The 13,226-nt window shown below is 46.6% G+C and overlaps 1 protein-coding gene across 2 annotated transcripts in view; it reads right to left on the bottom strand.

Annotated features, from left to right (window-relative positions):
* Positions 1-8,686: 8,686 nt before the first annotated feature.
* ZNF185 (zinc finger protein 185 with LIM domain) overlaps positions 8,687-13,226 on the bottom strand; it is a 59,124-nt gene continuing 54,584 nt past the window's right edge. For both annotated transcript variants that reach the window (XM_032620475.1, XM_032620477.1), the window contains exons 22-23: positions 11,916-12,014; positions 8,687-11,009 (exon numbers count right to left, since the gene is read on the bottom strand). In XM_032620475.1, coding sequence (XP_032476366.1) covers positions 11,916-12,014 — 99 coding nt within the window. In that variant the 3' untranslated portion in view covers positions 8,687-11,009. The remainder of the gene's footprint in view (positions 11,010-11,915; positions 12,015-13,226) is intronic.

The following is a 13,226-nucleotide window of genomic DNA, read 5'->3' as shown; positions in this document are numbered from 1 at the left end:
CGTTTTAATAAAAATATTAAAAGCGGACAAAATTTTAAATTAAAGATTACCTTTAAGTCCAGATATTTCCTATATCAGAGAAGGAGAACACAGACCTGAACATGCCTTACTTAATTGGAACGTACTGTTGAGAGGCTGTTAAATCATTCTCCTTCCCATGCCAAGATAAAGGGGTTACCTGCTGGTGTCAGAAAGTTATGGACTCCAAGTGAGACATTTTACTTGAGGGATCTCATAACACTAGCCCACTGTGGCTCCATGAAGCCCCCACTCAGCCACGTAGCATTACAGGTATGAGAAGGTGTCATAAAGGGTGATACCATGGGAAGAGGGGTTCTGACCGCCATGCTGGAAGACAGCGGAGGTTAAGAAATATGTTTGAAAACATGTAACATTATATTAGTTTCAGGTGTGTTTGTATATGTTGCAAAATGATCACCATGATAAGTCTAGCAAACATTTATCACCACACATAGCTTTTTTTTTTCTTATCAGGAGAATTTTAAACATCTACTCTCTCAGCCAATTTCAAATATACAGTACAGTATTATTAACTACAGTCTCCATGCTGTACATTACATCCCCAGGACTTATTTATTTTATGCTTTTGTGTGTATGTATGTGTATATAATGTTTCCTACCTTGATGGTATTACCAAATTAGATTATAAAAGTCTTTCAAGGAGCTCCATTATTATTGCTTTAGAGATACTTAAGTGCTTTTATAAATTGAATACTCAAAATCCTCAGGAATTAGTGACAGTGAATTTGTCCTCACAAAACTTTATTTTAGCAGTAATTTTTTCATATGTAGTATGTCAGTCTTAAAGATAGTTTCCAAGATCTTTTGCTCACTTAAAACATTACACTTATACTAAATTAACTATGCAGGATGTGTTTTTGTTAAATAAAAGACTAAAGTAAAATGACTAGTTGTTCCAGAATGAAAAAGATGGAAGTGTAGGACAAAACCTGAATGGATATAGTTCTCAGAGGAGATTTTATCTCTTGTGGTCAAAGCTGGCTAAAGTTCAGTGGGTTTGTTTATAAGATTTAAAAAAATGAGCTATAATATCAAATAGTACACTGATGCAAAACTAGAATTTGATTTTCTCTGTTAAAATGGAAACATTTCCTTAGATTATTGGTCTGCTCTTCATAAGAGGTAGTAGAAGAGTTTTCTTTACATTTTGAGTAATCTGCCTAGAAAGCAAAGATTCTTTCTTTCTTCTTCTTCTTTTTTATTCAAGACCCTTTTATTCTCTAGTTCTGCCCACATGGAGACAGCCTCCTTGAAAAGGCGCTAAATCCTTCCATTCACTTTAACACCTTGTGCTGAAAACACGTGTTCCAAGGTTTCAACTACGAGATCCACATTCTTAAAGCACTGATTCTTAAACCTCATCTAGATTTCTCCCCTTGGATGGGGGGAGATGACCCAAACACAGAGAAGAACAGCTCAGGACCGCGGGCTCTGCTCGCCCAGAAGACCTTGCCAGCTCCCCTGACCACCCGGCTGGGGCCAGGATTAGGGCCCTGCGACGAGGAGCGCCTGCTGGGCTGCTGCCGCCACAGATGGGCCACACTGCCGTTGGGCGCCTTCTTGCCCCACCGCCCCCGACCCCGACCCCCGTCCTCTTCAATAGGCTGGCTGTCACCTCTAGTTTCCCTGGAGTCTGGGGATTCCAGACAGTCTCTGCTCACACTTCTGTATCACACCTGCTGCCTCAGCACTGCTGATCCACACCAAGGGGGAAGAGCACACAGAACTGCTTTTCAGCACACCAACGTTCCACACAGAAGTTATTTGATAAGCCTGCAGGCTCTTTTTTCATCAGAGGACACTCCCAAGGCCATGACTTCCCCCGGCTCCCCACTGCCCTTGCCAGCAGACTGGACGTGCGTGGTCGCCCGTGCTGAGTCAGGCACCCCCCCTTGGCTCCACCCCGGCGCACTCTCCTGGAGAGCTGAGGACGGTGCCCTGGGCTCATCGGCAGGATCTGTCCCGAAGCCAGTCCTAGAGTGACGAGAGCCACACCTGCAGGTCTGTTCCACCGACCAGCCGCACAGGACGGAGCTGGGCCCTCGGACCCGGATCTGGATTGTGTTGGCTGCTCGTTCTTGCCTAGGTTCACAGGCCAACAGCCAGTGTCCTTTTTTTCCCCGCTCATCACCGCACCAGCGGCTCACTCCTACCTGCTGCCGTCACACACCTGGCAACCTCATGTTCTGGGGCCAGCCAAGAACTGAGACCCCAGCAGGCCCCTAGTTCCCAGCAGGCCAACTCCCCACTAAAGTGCCGCTGCCTAGCCGTGTTCTCGAGGCTGCAGAGCCGGGAGAGTGCAGAGAGCATCGCAAGCCCGGACGCCCCCAGCCCCGGACCCACGATGCTCTCCGGCAGAACCGCTGGAACCTCGCCGCAGCCCCGCCCCCCAACACAGGCGACCTCTGCGCCCGCTTGTCCCGCGGCCCCGGGGCGCACCTCTGGCCAAAGAGTCTTTCTTATCAGAATAATTTTTTTTGCTTTATGTTGACTTTATCATGGCCTTCAACCAAGTCTTGTCACTTTTGAAAGAACTAAGGTTCTTTATAATTGCATTACTTCCAAAGATTTACTTTTAAAATATTTTGTCACTTTGGTTAAATAGACAAGTAATGTTTCTTACTGACACATGATCTTATTTAACCAAGTGTTCAAACGTTCTGACAACTTTTTTTTTTTTTTTCTTTTGCGGTACGCGGGCCTCTCACTGCTGTGGCCTCTCGCATTGCAGACCACAGGCTCCGGACGCGCAGGCTCAGCGGCCATGGCTCACGGGCCCAGCCGCTCCGCGGCATGTGGGATCTTCCCAGACCGGGGCATGAACCCGTGTCCCCTGCATCGGCAGGCGGACTCTCAACCACTGCACCACCAGGGAAGCCCCCTGACAACTTTTTTATCTTACTTTCCCCACGCTCAAATCCTAAGCGATATATTCTTTTCCTCTTCTTTATTTTTCGTTGCACCCGGTGGCTTGTGAGATCTTATTTCCCTGACCAGGGATTGAACCCTGGCCCTCGGCAGGGAAAGTGCTGAGTCCTAACCACTGGAACGGCAGCGAATTCCCCTGAGTGGTATATTCTTGATCTCAAAGCTTATTTGAGTTTTCCCAGATAGAGCCTGGAAAATCACAAAGTATCTCTTCCCTTGTAAAAACAGAGATGCCAGAAATAATTAGGTTTATTTGATATATTGAGTTTCATGGGAGGCTTTGTCATATCATAAGAGATGCCTAACCTTCTCTAGGTTACGTTTGTGTGAGCGAAATATCATTAATATAAATGTTTCAGAAACCGTATTAACTTCCTGGCGGTTTGTCAATGCCCTCAGTGTTCATGATACATCCTGGTATTGCTTTGCCTGATATTAAACAGTGCAGTGTTATCAATCATAATTGTAGTTATCTTTTAAAACGTTGCATGCCACAGAAACAACAAAATTTCCTTGTCAATTGCATCATTTTTGCAATGAGCTCTCATCAGATCTTTAACCATGAGCATTTAAAATCTTTTGTCCTGCACTAAGGCTTCCCTGAAAGTGCTTGCAATCAGCTACAGGCCAGAATGCTTCACCTTCAAGAAAAAGGGACCGCCTCAGACCCCCATGGAAAGGACTACGCCAGATGCTCTGAGGCACAAGGTTCTGATGCCATCACTTAAATAGCTTAGAAATCCTGTCACTGGACTAAGCCAGAATTCCCAGAACTCTGGTGAAGAAGCTGATGGATATAGGGAACCCTTTCTCATTTCTCTTAAGCTATCCATAACTGATAACAATTTAGTAGACTATACTTTCATAAATGGACACAAACCATTTATTTTTTCCTCCCTGCCCAATCTCTCTAGAATTTGGAAATTATTTTTCAGCACTCTTATTTTCATGGTCATACAGTTATATGCCTAGGTTCAATAAGAACCTGCCTTTCTTATTAACAGGACATAATTGGAAACACTGGTTATATAACCAAGGCTTTGACTGGAATGTCATATTTGTAAATGATGTTCATAGAATCACATATGACCTGACAATTTTAAGGAACTCGGGTTGAGTTTATGAAGCCAAGTCTTATAAAACTCCCTTGGGAACCTGGTACTTGGCTTACAGAGTTCCCAGCCTTATAGATGAGTAAGGAAGGTCTCTTCTTGGCAAGTCCAGGAAACTCAGGTTGTTTTGGGTACCTTGAGAAGAGAGGAATTCACCAATATGTATATATAGGAACCACGGGTGATATCTGGTGGTGAGTTCTTGGCTTGGTTTACTAGCTTCGAGAGGCTTTAAAAGTCCAAGCTGAAATTCTTCATAAAAACTTCAGCAAAGCAAACTTACAAGGCCTGTATGGCCAATGACCATCCTGGCTGCACCTGTGCAATAATCAGGTCAAATCTAGTAAGACCAGAGTTAGTTTGCAATCAAGAATAACCTTCCTGGAGATGATCTTTGATCAAAAGGAGGGTGAGCATTGACAGAAATTTTGCATTTCATTAGAAAATACTATGAGATGTGGGTTATGACATTCTGGTCCTGTTCGTTGTCTCTGAGCCATTTTGCCCCTCTTTGTAAAACTTCATGGTTTTGTTACCATGTAAGAATTTGTGAATTGGACACATTGTCAACACTTAAGAAATTTTCAGTTATTCCAATTTCTTTCGGTATCTGGCTACAACCCTCCAAACTAACATTTCTCATTTTCCTCTCTCCCTCCTGATTCGGCACCACAGACCTGAAAGCTGACTGCCTAGATCCTTAGGAAGACTCTAAGTTGTCTTTAAGCATAGATGAATTGGAAAAAAAATGCTTGTTAATCAAAGTTTGGTTCAGCTTCTCTCCTTCCTCCAGGCCCCTGAACTTTGGCCCACCCCCAGCCTGAGTCAGCAGACAGCCCCTCCTGAGAATAGACTGGCCTCTCTGATCTGCTACGCAATCATGCCGCCACTTCATCCCACTTCCCCACATCCAATTCTTTCTAACCTTGCTTACTCTTTAAAAAAGAAAAACTTTTTTCCTAACTTTTCAGATGCTTGCAGAATTTACTAGCACAGCATTCTCCCTATTGTAAAAGTCCCCCTCCCTCTGTTGCAAAAGTCCCTTTCCCCTCTTTCAACAATTCTTCTGAATAAAAGTCTCTCCTTGGGCTTCCCTGGTGGCGCAGTGGTTGAGAGTCTGCCTGCCAATGCAGGGGACACGGGTTCAAGCCCTGGTCTGGGAAGATCCCACGTGCCACGGAGCAGCTGGGCCCGTGAGCTACAAATACTGAGCTCTGCGCGTCTGGAGCCTGTGCTCTGCAGCAAGAGAGGCCGCGACAGTGAGAGGCCCGCGCACCGCGATGAAGAGTGGCCCCCGCTTGCCACAACTAGAGAAAGCCCTCGCACAGAAACGAAGACCCAACACAGCCAAAAATAAATAAATGAATAAATAAATTTATAATAAAAAAAAAAGTCTCTCCTTAATGAGTCTGTATTTGTTTTTTATTTGACAATACTTAACAGACAATAAAACACATCCATTTTAAGTGTACATATGATGAGTTTTGACAAATGTATACATTCGTATATGCTCACCATCCCAATCAAGGTTTAGAATGTTTACATCCCTCCATCTAAGGGTGCATACTGTATGATTCCATTTATGTCAAACTCTTTATATAAAACTTTCTATGTAAAATGCTTTAAAATACAAAGTAATGCACAGCAGCAGAAAGCAGATAGGTGGCTGAGGATAGAAGGATTACAAAGAAGCAGGAGGAAAGTTTTGAGGGTGATGTATATATTCACTATTTTAATGGGGTGATGAGTCCACAGATACATACATGTGTCAAAACTAATTTTAAAAAGTGAACACTTTTTTTTTTTTTTTTTTGCGGTACGCGGGCCTCTCACTGTTGTGGCCTCTCCCGTTGCGGAGCACAGGCTCCGGACGCGCGGGCTCAGCGGCCATGGCTCACGGGCCCAGCCGCTCCGCGGCATGTGGGATCCTCCCGGACCGGGGCACGAACCCGTGTCCCCTGCATCGGCAGGCGGACTGTCAGCCACTGCGCCACCAGGGAAGCCCAGTGAACAATTTTAATGTGTGCAGTTTCTTGTATGTTAAATATATCTCAGTAAAGCTTTTAAAAATATGAGTGTGCAGGCAATCTTCACTAGAATGGCCTGTAGCAATGTCTCACAGCCAGAGGACTTTAGAAAGAGACCCACACGTTCCCAAGCAGAGAGTTAGACGCAGAAAGCACCCAGAGGAGGAGGTCACGCTGATTACGTTATGAAGAGTGCAGCAGACAGGAGTTCCTGGGCAGTGGGGGGTGGGATGGGGAGGGAACACGGGCAGCATTCATGAGCAGGGCTCAGTGTTCAGAGGATGTTCAAAAGGAAAGGAATCCTGCAGATGGCATTAGATAACGGGCCTGGCACACAAAGTGCTCCTTGGGCGACAGCACTGTGCAGAAGGTGTTCAGAGACAGAGTGTACAGTGAGGAAGGGCTGGAGCAGGGATTCTTCATGGGACAGATGGCATGGTGGGAAACACTCACAGGTAGAGTGCATGCTCCGGAAGCCATTCACAGGCAGGACACGCGGTACAGAAGAAGGTTGGGTGGAGACAGCATTAACGGGGAAGCCCATCAGGAAAGCAGTGCCACTCCTTCCCTAGCAGGAAGGGTTGAGAACAAGGAATCAGTGGCTTACACAAGCAGTAGAAGGCTGGAGCAGTGAAGGTCAGGGAAAGTCTGCTGCTGGTACACGAGGAAAAAGCCCCCAGCGGTTCCACCCGCAGGAGGTTTCCCAGAAGGCACCGGGGAAAAAGCCAGGTGTAGCCTCTTTTGGACACCCCATATTTTTCTTACAAGTGATAACAACAGTGACACTATGCTTCTGCTTAGCATGACGCAACCATACCTCACATACGTGAATATGCCTTTGCCTTCTTCAAGAAGGGGGGACGTCAAAAGTCCCATTAGATACACTCTCATTCTCTGGGGGATGTTCAATTATATGATTAAGCACCACCCACACAATTTAAACGCGAGATTTGGAAATGGGAGAAAGAAAAGTAATGGGGCAGATCTAAATATATAATAGCAAAGCAAGACGAAGTATGCATAGCTTCTGTAGCTGTTATTTTTGCAACTGGCTGTGAGGTCATAGTATTCGTAACTTCCTTTTCCACTAGCATTTCAGTTCCCTATGACCTCGTCTAGCTGGCTGTGGTTGTCTACCAGGCAGTAAGATACGAACCTCTATTCCTAACCAAGCTGATCCCTTAGTGGTCCTGCCTGCATGAGTCATCACAGTCATCCGTTATCTTACGTTATTGCACGTGGGAACACTAGGAGACACTCCCAGAAGACTCTCCTCCTGGGTTTGCTATGTGGTCCTTGCAGCGACCCTTTTCCCCTCGATCGTCAGAGCGCTCAGCCGGCAGGTAAATAACACCCTTCTTGTTTATTCAGTGGCAAGAGGGGCCCCAAATGGCCACGTAGTGATCTCAACTTTGAATTCAATGTAATCAGCGTTGGGTCCCCTGGTGGAAGCTTTCCTCCCTTGGGAAGTTCATGGGAAAAGGATACTGCACAGAGAAGCATCACAAGAGAAATGGGTGTATGGGTTGGGGGCCCTCACAGGTGTGGACCCATAAAGGGGAAGGAGGAATGGGGGAGGCTGGGTACTGGGGATCAACCGGCTTGGTGGGAACCTGGTCTGCTAAGCCATTTTTCAAAATAACTCTACCCTACTTTTTTTCTAGGTCCTTGTGTCACATGCTATCACCAACAGAGACTCCAGGTCCTGGTTAGGAGCTACTGTTATAGTTCTTGCCTTTGAAGCGGTAAAACCTCTTCTTCCTTTCCCAAATGTACTCATGTAGCCAAGATGGTGGCCGAGGTTGGGGTGAGAAAGTAGCTACAGGGACACTAGTTCAATACCTACTGAATGCTGGGTCCCAACGTCCCTGCTCAGTTGTAGAGGGATTTCTCTGTCATGTCTTCTATCTTTGGACTGACTTCCTGACCACCCTTTTTGGCCCCAGGCTGGATCAAGACATCGATGACACGCAAACTATATTTTCGGAAACAAAACCTGGAAGCATGGATCACATGATAGGCAGAATGACTGTTCCACAGGATTCTGACCGCTTGGGCACCAGCCTTAATGAGCGAGGTGAAAGTCCTGCCTGTCGGTACACATCTGGAGGAATGGGTTCGGACGTGCGGTTGGGGGCACCTCTGAGGGTTAAGAGATGCATACGCAGAATTCCTGTCAGAGTTGATGGGACCAGGGGTGTTTAAATGGGAGAAGAGTTGACAGAGGAAGAACCCAACAAGTGTATTTACCGATTTTAGGGGTTGGCATATAAAAGAGGGATTACAGATTACCAGTGGGTGATAGTTAAAGGGAACAGGTTGTAAGTCAGCTGAGGAACGCATTTCCACAGACAGAATGGGCTTGTAAGGGACTGAGCTCTTGGTCACTGCCAGAGTTCAATAAGGACTGTCGACAATGAAAGGAAGGATGGGCCCGAAAGAAAATCTCCTTCATGCGATCTGACAGGTCTAGAATCGCACACTCGCTGTGCATGCATAGTTTCTAGATAATGCTGTTGTTTTCTCTTTAGATTTGATACTTCTTAAAAGTATTTGCTTCTGTAGAGAAAACTTTGATACTCCTTAAAGTATTTATTTGCTCTTGTAAAGAGAGTGGCTTCAGGTAATAGGAGAAAATAAATCACACAGCCAAATACACCAAGTTATTACACCTATAAAAGGGAACCTTAACATTTACACATGAAATGTCTTACCATTTATTATAATTGTGTACATTAATGAGTTAAGCAAGTATGATTAAAAATTCTAGGCAAATGAAAAGAAGCGAAAGTGTAATGCAACCACCTCTCTTCCTTAAGTCCGAAGAATTCTGTGCCATTTAAACATGAAAGAGACTTTTTCAGATTGGAGTCAGTATCTTGCATGTTGGTTCTAAAACTCTCTTAAAGGCAGAGTGTATCTAGAAGGCGGGGAAGCCAGCCTATCTTGTACCTCTTGATCCTGCCAAGACTCAGGGGTGCTACCTCCCACCCAGAGGCACGACCTTTCTTTCCCTTTCACTCATTCGTTCAGCACCTATGTGTCAGTCCCTACCGTCGTGAGGAAAACCAGCTCATGCTTTGTGCGAGTACACGGCCAGTTTTCCACTCCACAGCGAATCTGACGCACATCTATGGAAATAAATGGAACATTCCTCTCTGATCATTTGGCAGGAAGAAGAAGTCCACCAGCCAACGTGCACAGGGCTCAGAAACTGGAGAGAGATGGAGAGGCATTTTCTAATTAAACCAAGAGAAAACGCCCTCATTTTTCATCAGAAAAACCGTCAGGTTGTCCTTTCGAGGAACTTACACAGTGATGCTGGTCCCAAAGGCAGAGGGGCCCAGTGGAACCTGAGCAGAGCATCAGCTGACTGCATGAATGGGCCTGCATCTGTCCAGCTGGCCGACAGGTATCCCTGTTCCAAGTACCTGGGGTCTCAGTAGTTGCCACTAGCATGGGACAGAGTCTGGACCGGAAAATGGGAGGTCACTGAGGGCCCTGTGCCCAGATCGGCTAGCCTACTGGAGCTTCCCCTGGGTTGACAAGCTCGTCTTTGGGAAGGTCTGTGAGTCAAATCTGTGCCCAGCTGACAGTATTTCAGTCCAGAAGTGTTTTCATGGAAAAGGGAGGTGAGAGGGCCAGTTTGGCCCTTCTGGTGTTTTATGGGGACCCAGGATGCCCAGAGGAGGGGTGCAATTCCCCACCTTCCCCTCTGTAAAAGTGTGCGTCGGGTGTCACCTCCACACAGTGTTTCACGCGTACTCAGCATGAAATCGATGTGCGTGTTTCTCATTACTGCTACTGGAGAGGGCATGGGTGCTGGCGAGTGTTACATGGGTGCATTGTGCAAAACGCAACGACCGCCTCCCCGAGCCTCAACACCCTCACTTGCAAACTGCGGGGAAGAATGCCCTCTGTACACGACTAGCATGGGCGTTAACGCCCCCACTTCGCGATAATGCCTGGTACGCGGTAAGGCCTCAAGAAACGTTAGCTCATTTTCTCCCTTCATAATCCTGCTGGGGTCTATAGACCCTAAAACTGGCTTTAGGGGATTTCTGTGTAAAGTTGAGGGATCGGACATTGAGGGCAAAGGTATTAATTAGCTAGCAAGATTCAGACACAGATGTCCCTTTGGTCAGTAGCCTCTTAAGAATCACATCCTACAGAATTTAAACCTAACGTGTAAACTTTCTAATACATGTCCACATGCCTGCAGGACAAAACGCAACTATACCGAAAGGTAGGTAGGTAGGAGGTCATTAAAATCCGCTACGTAACTCAATCAAAAGCAACTAACTAGTTGTAAAAGTATACGGAAAGTTTCAAAAATATATATGGCAAATAGACAAGCTGAACATTAGCCTATGTCAATCCCTAGCATTCAGCGTCTGCAAATTACCCACCAGGGATCGTCAACAGTCTTTAACCCCTCAGAAGCTTCAGGAGGTCTCCTTCTTCTGTCAAGTTCCAAAGGTACACTCAGAGCTGCGAACCAGAATGTGATTTGCTCTCTGTCCCGAGAGTCAGGATACACCGCACCCCACGCTCTTGTCCGTGACTATTGTACCAGGCCACCTAAACTCATCAGGAAGCTGACCAGTCTGAGGGAAGCCAAAATGGAATTACTGTTCAATCCTCTTTGCTTGAGCCGGAAGTAACATAATGGATGGGAAGTGCTTTCTAAGCTCTAAAAAGCCACACACACACAAGTAATTATCATAACATCATTAAGATATGCTCCTGGATGTAAGCAAGTTCAACTTAAGAAGAGCAGAAACGTGAAGCAATCACATGGAGGAGAGAGGAAGTGAGGGAAGAAGAGTCAGCAACTGGGGGCTCGTGGGGACAGTCAAACTTGTCCAGGAGTTATCAGCTTCTTCTTAGCCTGGAGGAGCTAAAAGAAAATAGAAGGATCCATGAGATTGGAAATACACAGCCGATCCAGTGAGCAGTCAGAAGCCCTTGGCGAGGGTGACTGCTCCAGGCACCGGGAGTGACAGTCCAGGTCAACGTGTCTTCTGGAGAAAAGGCGGAACAGGCCTGTGGCTGGTGGAGGGCCCGGTTGGTACCATTCCCACTGCCTTCAAGGGAGATATTCTGCTCTGTGCTTCTGGCTGAGAAGGGTCACTGGGCCCCGTGAAGCTCAGACACCGGGGTCGATCCCACGGGCTTTCAGCATGCAAACCTGACTTCAGGCAGAGTTCACAATGTGGCCCGGAGGCCGCCCAGGCACCGGGACGGCACCATCACCTCCCACACACGCCTGCGTATCCTGGCCTTTACCTGCTGCTGCTACCCAGCTGTGTATCTGTTTTACTGAATACCTCGGCTGAGGCCTGATCTGATGCTATATGAGCAATGCTGGAGGCGACTCAAAGGAATGTGGCAGAGAGCCCCGGACCTGAATCTGAAGTCCTGGGTTGAGGTCCTGACTCTGCCATCTACAAGCCAGGTGTTTCCCCATGTCCTTTTCCTTTCTGGGTCTTCACTTCCTTGTTCCCAAATGAGGCTAACAACATAGGCCTGGCCAGCATTTCAGGGCAGCTAGAGGGCTTAGCTGAGGTGCCGCATGGAAGGTGCTTCTTGACAGGAAGAGACAATGACTCCTGCAACTTGGAAATGTCCATGGGGAGGGTCTTTATCTGCGCCACCTAAGACTTCAAAGTATCACAAGGCATAGGGACACAAGGACTCGGGGTCCCCTGAACATAAAGGCTAAGAGAGATAGCACTGTCCCAGGTCAGGACTCAGGGAGAGACCAGAGCACATTTCTGCCCTCTAGTAAGTTTCCAGCACCCACCTAGAAGAGCTTCTCATAGCATTTCCCACAGTGGATGGAGTCACGGTGAATGAAGATCTGATCCAGAAGCTCACCCATCGGTTTACCGCAAATCCCACACTGAAAGAGAAAGCAAGCTAGAGGTCAGCACACAAGTGAAGCAATATAAACGAGTGGAGTGGGCAGGCTCCAGGCTGATGGCACATCCTGGACTTCGAAGCAGACAATTTAAAAATGGCTAACAGAGACAAAACCCAAACACAAACAAAAAAAAACCTAACAGGCAGAATGATCACACAGTGGTTAGGAGCCCAGGTTTCAGAATTGGGCCTGGGTTTGAGCCCTGAATCCACTACTTATTAGCTAGGTGAGCTTGGGTAAGTTACTGAGGCTCCCTGAGCCTCCATTTCCTCATCTACAGGAGGGTTTTAATTGTGACATTTAAAGTCCAAAAGAAGGTGACATGAAGGCCCACTGAAAGGTAAAGATATTTCAGCAGTCCAGCCGCTCCGGCGTGTCTCTCCAGCGAACGTCTAAAGGATGAGAACAGTCAGCCATCTGCAGCAGAGCCTCCTGGTACGAGGAGTCAGAGCAGGGTGGCCTGCAGACAGTCTCAACTAAGAGGAGACCAAGAGTCCCCATGTTTCCGAGACTCCAGCTGTCTTCAGGCCCAGCCTGGCTAAGGCTGCTGGCTTCCAGCTGAAAGCAGCGGAGAGCGGCCACAAGGGTCCCCAAGTCCCTCTGTGGGTTCTCACCAAGCACCTCTCTAGTGGCTCTTTCTTCCGTTTTTCAGTTCCTGTCTCCTGGCCATTTATTTTTTGAATTTTATTTTATTTACTTTTTTATACAGCAGGTTCTTATTAGTCATCCATTTTATACACTTCGGTGTAAACATGTCAATCCCAATCTCCCAATTCATCCCACCACCACCCCCCGTTGCTTTCCCCGCTTGGTGTCCATACATTTGTGCTCTACATCTGTGTCTCTATCTCTGCCATGCAAACCGGTTCATTTGTACCATTTTTCTAGGTTCCACATATATGCGTCAATATACGATATTTGTTTTCCTCTTTCTGACTTAACTTCACTCTGTATGACAGTCTCTAGATTCATCCACGTCTCTACAGATGACCCAATTTCATTCCTTTTGATGGCTGAGTAATATTCCATTGTATCTATGTACCACTTCTTCTTTATCCATTCGTCTGTCAATGGGCATTTAGGTTGCTTCCATGACCTGGCTATTATAAATAGTGCTGCAATGAACACAGGGGTGCATGTGTCTTTTTGAATTATGGTATTCTCCAGGTATATGCCCAGTAGTGGGATTGT

This window comes from Phocoena sinus, chromosome X (assembly GCF_008692025.1).
Source record: "Phocoena sinus isolate mPhoSin1 chromosome X, mPhoSin1.pri, whole genome shotgun sequence".
Taxonomy (NCBI): domain Eukaryota; kingdom Metazoa; phylum Chordata; class Mammalia; order Artiodactyla; family Phocoenidae; genus Phocoena; species Phocoena sinus.
Note: the sequence above shows the minus strand (reverse complement) of the source record. Positions and strands in the feature narration are given on the sequence as shown.